This window comes from Typopeltis vanoorti, chromosome 5, assembly GCF_054136105.1.
Source record: "Typopeltis vanoorti isolate ZY-2024b chromosome 5, IOZ_Tvanoo_1.0, whole genome shotgun sequence".
NCBI classification, from domain to species: Eukaryota; Metazoa; Arthropoda; class Arachnida; order Uropygi; family Thelyphonidae; genus Typopeltis; species Typopeltis vanoorti.
The window spans coordinates 51,179,721-51,190,348 of NC_143553.1; the positions used below are offsets into that span (position 1 = coordinate 51,179,721).

Here is a 10,628-nt window from a genome sequence, read left to right on the forward strand (position 1 = left end):
TGTATACTGTATTTAGTGAAAAATAGAGTAATTAGAGTATTTAGTGTAATTTAGAAACAGCTGGAATGAACATTTGCAACTACTGCATAGTCGCAAACCAAACAAGTAAAAGTTTTATTGTAGCAGTACAATACAGTCCTGCTTGAGGCACAACTCATGCAAAACACAGTTTAATATATAAACATGAAAGTAATTTGAAATTCTAAAAATAGTTATAGCAAATATCTTAACAATAGGCATACTAAAAATGCAAAATTTCATTAAATAACTAAGCTTATTTTAATACTAGGTAAAGGTATAATTACTGAATATTACAAATTTCTAAATGTATACATCTGTATGTCATGTGTTACTGTTTAATAGAGGTGCTGGTATGCTGCTGTATACTGTCCATAAAAAAACATTGAGTATATATTTAAGGGAAAAAAAAGGTATGAATCAAATTCTTTCTCACAGGTAATCTAATTTTGGGAGGGATTCTGTTGAGTAAGAAAAAGAATACAATATCTTAAAGCTATAGGATGTTTGATTCATTTTCGAAACTACAAACATCTACATACCACTATCAAATTGTAGATTTTAAGTTGACGGTATTCCAGGAAATCTTTTCAAACTATTCCATATAAAACTTAGCTAGGAGGTGAATCCTTAGCAATCTATTATTCTGTAATATGATATTTGCTAAAGAAAATATATTCACTCAGAAACGTGAGCCAACATATTTATATCAGAGGAAAATAGCCACTTGATGAGAGAAATTTATCCTTGTATATTTGTAAACAGGGACTGTCATTTTGTTATATTCTAGTGAAGTGAAATTTTTTAGTTTATATAAGTCGGGGGAATTTTGGATGTGTGAGTTTCATTATGAATCTTTAAATAATTTATTATTATTATTTATTACTATTATTACTGGCAACTCCAGGGAGTCATTAGACTCATCGAGGGAGGCCCTAAATCATATTCATCACAACTATTCGACATTCATACAGTATCTATCATACCTCGCCTTAAACTCATTCACTGTCACAGCATCCACCACAGACTCAGGGAGCGCATTCCATTCATTCACTACTCTAAAAGTAAAGAACCCAGCTCTAACACCTTTACTAACCACACTTTTGCCCAGTTTCCATGGATGTCCCCTAGTCCTCCCACAAACAGCCCTGTTCTCAAAAATATCTTCTGAATTAATTTTATAGAAACCCTTCAGTAATTTGAATGTCTCAATCATATCTCCCCTCCTCCGCCTATCAACCAATTTTTGCAACCCACAAATCCTTAACCTGTTCTCGTACGATTCATTCCACAGACCTGCTATCATCTTGGTCACTCGCCTCTGGATCCTCTCCACCTCCTCCCCATCAAGAAGAAACCTAGGTGACCAAATCTCAGCACAATAGTCGAGATGGGGTCTTATCAAGGCTCGATACAGAGGAACAATAACCTGCTTGTCTCTGCTTGTCAACGTATTCTTCAGCAACCAAGTGATTTGATGAGCTGATTTGGCCTTTTGCAATGTGTCCCCTAAATTTCAATTCCTTATCCACCAACACTCCTAAATCTCGTGCCTCATCAATTTCCTGGAGCACGGTTCCACCAATGCAGTAAACTGCCTCCAATCTTTTCACCCCAAAATGCATAACCTTACATTTTGCCACATTAAATTGACATCCATTCTCCCTAGCCCAGACCTCCAATCTATCCAAATCATCCTGCAAAATTTTGATGTCATCTGCATTCACTATTGCCCTACCCAACTTCGCATCATCCGCAAACAAATGAACTGTTCCTCTCAGATCCTTTCCTATATCATTTATGAACAAATTAAACAGCAGTGGTCCAAGAACAGATCCTTGTGGCACACCACTAGTCACAGGCCGTCTTGTGGACTCTACTCCTGAGTAAACCACTCTCTGATATCTCTCCGTCAACCACCCTCCTATCCATCTCACCAACCCTATGTCCATTCCCATATGCTGCAATTTACTGATTAGAATTCCATGTGGTATCCTGTCAAAGACCTTAGCAAGGTCCAGTAGAATCACTGTAAACCCATTACCCTTATCCAGTTCAGCCATCACTGTGTTATAATACGTGAGCAAGTTACTGAGGCATGACCTACCCTTCACAAAACCATGCTGTCCCCGATACAGTATCCCATTTTCTTCTATCCAATCTTGTATTTTCCTCTTGACTATTTTCTCTAAGACCTTGATAATGATTCCTGTTATGCTGATTGGCCGGTAATTTTCAACAGCAGCCTTGGAACCACCTTTGTGCAGTGGAACTATTTTCCCCTCTTTCCACCCCCTTGGGACCGACCCAGTCCTGAGGCTCAAATTAAACAAAATGGTCAAGGGCACTGACAATTCTTTGGCCGCTTCACATACGACACGAGCTGGTATACCATCCAATCCCACAGATGTATTGACATTGAAGTTCTGTAATAGACTAGTTACCTCTACTTCATTCATCACAATTCCAGTATAAGCTGTTGGTTCTTCCATTTCTGCAAAGTCACCACCTGGATGATATACTCTTGCAAAGTGCTCGCTCAGTAATTCCACAACATCGACTGATTCGGTTACCTCCCTACCCTCAACATTTTTTAAGATCATTCTACCATGAGCATTTTTCCTTTTACTTGCAACATATTGAAAAAAACTGTTTGGGATTCTCTTTAGCCTGCATGGCCAATTTCCTTTCGTAATCTGCTTTTGCTTTTCTTACCACCCTTGTTACCATCCTGGCCTGAGCTTTATACTGTTCCTGTACCTGATGGTCACCCTTCTCCTTAAATTCCCTCCACAATTGTTTCTTTTTTTGCAGCTCAAGCTTAATAGTGTTATTCATCCATTTAACAACTACTTGATTTATTATTTGGACTCTTGGTATACAGTCACCCATTGCCTCCTGCAAACAGTTCTTAACCACCTCCCATGCACTATCAACATCCAGCCCTTGCAGTTTTACATGCCATGGCATTGAGCCAAGCACATACCTAAGCTTGTCATACTTACCAGCCCGGTAATTCCACATGTACCCTGTCTTAATTGTAAATTCGACTCCTTTAGCCACCTCCCAAGTCATGACCTTATGGTCACTCTCACCAATTGGTGGCAACATGGTCATGTTCGTTACAGCTACATTCACAGTTGCAATTACTAGGTCCAGCACTCTCTGCCCCCTGGTATTTTCCAATACATGTTGCCGTAGATAGTTGTCCCTTAATAACTGCATAAAATCCAATTCCTTCCTCCCATGTGCCCTCTCCTCTTTCCAGTCAATGTTACCATAATTGAAATCACCCATAATAATTACCCTCCTTCCACTCATTTCTTCTATTTGCTTATGCATACTATCCTCACCATCCACTCCATCACCCGGTCTATAGCAGCACCCAATTGTATATTTTGTTCTGCTAGATTCTATCTCACACCAAACAGCCTCAAATGTGCTTTTTTCCCCATCCTGCAGTTCAACTTCTATCATCAATAACACTCCTCCCCCCTTTTTATTCACCCTGTCACTCCTGAACACGCTATACCCATCGCATTCAATCCCACTAGCTTTATCATCTTCTGTCAGCCATGTTTCACTAATACCGACAACCTGTGGCCTGGAAGTGCCAACCATGGCCAAAAACTCTTGTTTCTAATACTCCTGGCATTAGTGTACATGAATCGCAGAAGCCCATTTGTCCCATCCCTACTTTGATGCCTTATACTAACTATCCCATTCTGATTTGTTGTCCGTCGTACTCGCCCGGGCATAATATACTCATTCATACACTTAACTGCCCCCCCTAAAGTCTGCATATCTACTCCCCCCCTCTTAATAAATCTAGTTTCCCTGAGTCTGTACATCCACTTCCACATCATTCATCAACACTCTTTCCAGTCTCCGTACACCAACTCCATTCAAATGTAACCCATCCATCTTATATAAGTCTTTTCGCCCATCGAACTCATTCCACACATCCACAAATTCCACACCACTCTCCATGCATAACCCACGCATAAAGTCATTGGCAATTATGGCCCTCCTTCTAAACACTTCGCTGTCATACCGCGGTAAGATACTCACCATCCTAACTCTCTCACTCTTCTCTTTTGCTACCTCAAACAACTCCCTCACATCCTCTATCATTTCCATTTTGTGCTCTTTCAAATCATTCGTTCCTGCCACGATTATCATCTCTTTCACCCTCTGTTTTTGCAGTCAAATAGATTCGCTGACGTCCTTTATGTTCGCACCCGGCTGGTACGACTTCGTTAAACTCTCTCAGTTATTACGCCTCTTAATAGCGAATCCCCATACAGCACTCGCTCCTTCATTTTATTGACGTTTACGAACATTCTATTATTTGCCGTCACAAACTTCCGCTGGTTATTTGTCGGTACATTCAACACACATTTTTCCATACGCTCCAGTTGTCTTTTGGCTCTGTGTATCGCGCCATTCAAACGGGCAATTTCGCTACTCGCATTTATCTCACCATTTTCATTATCGATCAAATCATCCATTCTTTCTGTGTTTCTACCTTCATTTACACTTTCAGCGACGCTCTCACACCTATCTGGCACTACCACGCAATTCTCTAGCACACCGCCATTTTCTACATTCTGACTATCATTAACGATATCAGTCTCGACACACGAAACACGCTTGAAGTCCTCATTCTCTTTACACTTTCTACACATATTAATTCCACTATCACTTTCTAACCAGACTCCCACCGCTCTTCGCAAGGCATACATCTCACAGACAGCACATTGCATAAATTCGTTTACATCAAAACTCTTAAACAAACATGGCGACCTGGCCGCCATTTTTTTCTTTATCGGTACCATGTGTACGCTATCTTTTCTTAAAAATAATAATTAAAATAACAGAAAACACGCAAAAATTGCACAGACACACCAAGAAACAAAAGCAAACAATACTACTTAAAATTCTAGTAAAATATCTAATGTTAACACAAAATAATACTAATCTTTTCAGGAGCTCTCGACAAGCTGACGATCTATTCAGTGCGACACCAAGCGACAAGATGTTCAGCTGGAGCTAAAGTCTGATAGTTAGTAGCATCTTCAGTGAATAGCCACAGTTGTGTGTCGCTTGGTAGGTCACACAAGTGAGAGATGAGGATTTATGCATTTCTTTTTTAACGGTTGAAGGCCAAGTAACATTTTACTTAAAAGTTTGTTCTTGTAGGTTTTATTACTAAGATTGTATTTACATTTTTTATAGATAGTGGAGTCACTCAGAAGTTTTTTTATGGTGATTGTCCTTGCTATTTATAACAGTAGTTGCATTTACTTTATCAGATTTGAAGATCACTGAACTGTGAGTAATTTTAAGCACAATTTCCCCCTCTCCCCAAAAAAAGGGGGGAAAGCACTCATGGCTTTGTATGTTGTATCTGGGATTGTGATGTTTATCTATATTAACACACATTTACAGTAAACAGTATTATTACATGACACCTCCATGGAGTCCAAAGGCTCTTCACAGGAAGACATATCCACCGTGTACTACCTGCTAATAGTACAGGTATCCCTCGATTAATGCGGTTAATTATTCCTCAATGTTACCATGTGTATTTAAATCGTGTTAATCAAATCTAGTAACCAATGGTAAAAATTACAATTCATCCATGATCAATTACTGTATTAATAATTCGTTTTATATGGTACTCTTTTAGGAAAGATAAAAAATGAATGCAAAGTAAATGTTTAATTTACTTTGCATTCATTTTGATAAAAAAATTGCAGTAAATACGTGTACCTACATTATTTACTGCAATTTTTTTATCAAAAGAAGTTATCAAGAGTCGTTTGAACAGTTTGTTTTTTTTCTTATCAGCATAAATTCTACGATAACAAGCAAAATGACTCTCCAGACCTCAGCAAACAAGCAATAAAACATAAAGAAAAAACACTGCAAATATAGTACATGATGGTACAAATTAAATGGATATTGAATCCAATATTATTTCATAGCCGAATATACTACAAAACTACAAGAGTTTTGTGCCGAATATATAGAAACTAAAAGTTTCGGCAGATGCAAGCATAAGCAACCTCATGGACAACTCGTAGTAAAGGTGGAGCAAGTTCCAGATCACTTTCCTTAGTATTTTCCATAATGTAAAGCACATCTCCTGGAGGACATGTATGATAAATAAGCCTTTGGCTCTCTATTTCAGTAATACATGATGATTTATTTATTGTTCATTACAATCTAGAAATTATTGAACAAAGAATAAAAAAAAAAAAAACTAAACCATACTATACTGATATCATAGGTTGCGGTATATCTCAGATACAATTTACTGTCAAATATCACAAACCTTTACATAACATGTGAAACCAAACTGAAGCAAAAAACAGTGTGGAATATCTATGCACAGCTACTCATGGCATCCAAGCTATGCATTGAATTGTGTAAGAATATTTATATTAAACATTTTGCATGTATCTGTCAGATCAACTGCGAGCTCTGCAGGATTAAAGGCGTGTTAATCAAAACTCTTGCCACTTATATATCAAGGGATTGCCGCAATTAATTTCTCTGCATTAAGCAAGGGATACCTGTATTTTTGTCTGTTCACTGTGTGTTTTCTGACCAGTTTGCCTGTATGCAAGATAAAAAAAAAAAGTTTGTGAGAGAGAAAAAAACAACTGCTACCTGTATATGAAATTGGTTCATTCACTATCTAGTGAAAAGAGTTCATATAAATGTTCTTCTTGCCATGACAGAAATCAAACTTTGGTTATTTCCAATGGAAAGATGTATTATCTCATCATTTTTCCAACTGTGCCATATAGGTGCTTAAAAATTAGTTTAATATTAATTAAAGATATATAAATATTTTGGAAGGAATAACTTTTTGCCATCATCATGGATATAAAAACTAGTTTAAATTATCAAAGGATAACTCTCATGGTGATTGATTAGCTATTCTAGGACTAACTTGAAATTCAAACCTTGTTTTTATGTCTATGTTAAAAATGCAATCAGTTATTCTTTCTGAAATATTTGTGCATTTATTTATTTGGTTTTAAACTAATTCATTTTTCCACTACGAATATAAGTTAATTTAGATAATCATTTTGTGTACTTATGAAATACATCCACTGAATTATCACCTGTACCTGATGGACAAGATTTGTTTCTTTCAATGTTATGTATATGGAATCTGAAGAAGACACTAAGTTCTCTCTCTCTGTAAATAGAGCCAGGTACAATTTTTTTTTTATTGGATTATGATAATCATATTTGAAATACAGCACTAGAAATGTCTGATCGACACACATGATAACTAATTTCTTCCTTTGAACCTGAACCTCTGCACGTTCATACTAAATAATTCTAAAGCATTTGAGAAACTGATGTAGTTTTGATTAATATGAAAAATCTTGAGGCAATTTGTGGGTTTTAGTTCTTAATATATATTTAAAAATAAAAAATTTTAATATTTTTAACACTTTAACAAGATTTTGAAGCAGTAATGGTGGTCTTTCAAAGAAAGTATATGTAGCACTTAAGTTATGTGAATTTTACTTTATCTTTTAAAATGTTTTCTGATTTATAGATTTACAACATTCTAATCCAGATAATTGTATGCTTACTCATATCCATTTCTTTCTATTTTTGTGCTACAGTGCCATTCCTTGTTTTGGCTGGAATTGCTGTGGGCTGTGCTGCAATTTTTATATCATTCTTTGACACAGAATACAAGAGGTTAAAAGCTGATGTAGCTGCCAAAGTTCGACAAATACTTCAGCATTCAACAGTTTCAGAAGATAGTCTGGACGTTTCAATACGTACAGATCACATAGTATATCCCACCCAATATTAAAATGTAGTTATGTCTGTAAACATAAAATGTATTGGTCTCTCAATTATCTGACTTTCAAATAACAGAACCTCCAGTTTACTAATGGTAGATGTCTCTTAGAACAGCAACATGTAATTGTGCATCCATTTAACTGTATCCTCAGTTATCTGAGTATAAAATCACTTTACCATGCACCCAGATAATTGAGAGATCACTAATTGAACTGACCAAATAACATTTACAGAAAGATATTAATGATTTTTATATTTTTGTATCAATTTCCAAAATGTTAAAGCTACAAGTTTATGAAGGCTAGTCATAATTCAAAATATAATACTCTCCTATCCAGTCATCTATCATATGTGTAAAGTATAGGACAAGGAGCATTGTGTGTGTGTGTGTGTGTGTGTGTGTGTGTGTGTGTGTGTGTGTGTGTGTGTGTGTGTGTATAAAAGAGAGAGATGTGTGAATGAAGCCAAGTTACTTGATCCAGGATAAGCAATTGAACCATAACATGTTAAGGAGAAGAGAAGATGCATGCATGGTTGTATATATTAACTAAGCAGTTTTTTTTTGTTCATTCCATTTAATAAATTCAGGAATTTATTACATTTATTAAATGGAATAGCATCTGCCTTTCATTTGCATGTATTTCTTTTCATTTAAATGCGTGTTTGCATGTGACAATCTGTGATAAATTCAATAATTAAACATTCTTTGGATTTAAGATTTAAATATTTATTATTTCACTCATTCTAATGCTGTATGATTCTTGCTTCATCTGAAATATATATATATATTTTAATATTGTATTTTCATAAATAATTGCTCAAACTCTCCATATAGTTTGTTTTTTTCTTTCTTTCCATATCCAGTTTTTAGAAATTATAGAGCCTAAATGGTTTAAAGATTAGTAAAATTAAACATACAAAAATGATTTGTTAATAAAAATTCTTTGTTAATTAGTTCTAGATTTTCATCAACTGGCATGAGACTACAACTCTGCTTATTGGAGGCCTGAAATGTCTTGAAAAAGTATCACATTTATCTCTTGAACAGGATCCTCAGATTATCTATATTTGCTTCCCCATGGTACTAATGTGAGGCTATAGGTTTACCAACATTCATAAGTAGAATTGTCTTAAAACAAAAGAAAGGCAAACAGAAATTTATACTTTTGTTTGCCTTTATCTTTGTTAATAGCAAATAAGTTTCTGTATGAAGTATAACTTCAAAAAATTTATAAATTATATTTTATAATAATTTTAAACAGAATGGGCGAGGAAAGAGTGGCAAAACAAGTGTTCTCTGCTAGCTTGGCAGGAAAACGACCCAGAGGAAGACCAAGATATAGGTGGATTGATACGGTACAAAATGCCTTAGACAATAGAAATATAAGATCTGATAATGTTGGAGTCTTGACAAGTAACAGACTGACCATATTGTAATGCATACAAACATCTTACATTCTTTCCCTACCAGTTTCGCTAGCAAACTGTCTAGCTTTTTCAAGGTGTTTACGGAAAAGCATAAAAATACTAGTAAATGCAAATTGAAAGGAACATAAAAACGTAAACAATCTAATAGCTAAGGTTACATGTTCGCGTGACAGAGACTGAGAGGACTTATTGTTCTTATTCATTATCATGCATGCGTGTTTGTTGTAAATGCATAATGTGATTACTGGCTAGCTTTAGTTCAGATGGATTTAGAGAAAGGATCAGGTTTTTCCACAAACTGTTCAGAATAGTACCCTGATTTCTGTTGAGGTTTCCGCCAGTTATTAACACTGTTGTGGCTTCTTTGAATAAATGATATCTGTAGTCCTCGTCCAAATATGGCATGGAGCTGTTTTGCCACTCTATCCTGTGGTTACACATACAGAAATGATGTGCTAAGCCGGGAGAAATACTTCTGTTGTGGTTTACATCACCAACATGTTCTTTTTGTCTGATCTCTAAACTCTGTGAAGTTTGTCCGATGTAGGACAAACTTCACGTAGTTTAAAGGAGTATATTACAAGGAATGTAATATACTCCTGGATATTTGTAGAATGGCACCTTATCTTTTGGAGATCCTAAAACCTGTCTGATGCTTGGTTTGAAGACCACTCTGATGTTGTAGGCTTTAAGTATTCTGGCTATTTGATAAGAAATTGACCTGATGAAGGGAATCACTACAGTAGAAATGTACCTGGGAGCTTGATTCTTCTTGTCTGGGGTTGTCACTGTATAGATAGATATTTTTTGATGATGTTTGGAGGATATCCATTTTGTGATAATGTGTTGGCTATAAGTGAGAGTTCAGTCTGTGTATCCTCTTCTGATATAAACTTTTGGGCTCTATTTTTCAACATATGGATAATGCTGAGTTTGTGTGTCCTGTGATGGTTTGAAGTAACAGACTGGTTTGGAGGAAAATTGTAGATAGGAAGTTAGTAATGATGTAAATTTTTCATGTAATACTATCATATTCTGTACACCCTTGAGGGTACATGTCAGGAATTTGATGATGATGATAATTAATTTATGTATGAGGATTTAACCAAGATGGACAAAAGGTTCCAAGGTTGCATGTGAAGTAATTTTGCAACTAGGCTACTTGCATGTGGAGGTTAATAGCTTCACATCAGATTGTTCGTAGTATCTCATAATGCACAGCACACTTACATTTGGATGTTTATATTGTCATGCGTTATTGGAAGGATTGCTATCCAGACCAGATTTGACCTTTATTGAGGTCTCAAAAGTTTTTTTTTTACTTTTTTTCCCCCTCCCCA

At 35.8% G+C, this 10,628-nt stretch overlaps 1 protein-coding gene across 2 annotated transcripts in view; it reads left to right on the top strand.

Moving 5' to 3' along the window:
• LOC150106402 (solute carrier family 49 member A3-like) overlaps window positions 1-8,265 on the top strand; it is a 137,049-nt gene extending 128,784 nt beyond the window's left edge. For both annotated transcript variants that reach the window (XM_090392423.1, XM_090392424.1), the window contains exon 10: window positions 7,674-8,265. In XM_090392423.1, coding sequence (XP_090248549.1) covers window positions 7,674-7,870 — 197 coding nt within the window. In that variant the 3' untranslated portion in view covers window positions 7,871-8,265. The remainder of the gene's footprint in view (window positions 1-7,673) is intronic.
• The last annotated feature ends 2,363 nt before the right edge of the window (window positions 8,266-10,628 follow it).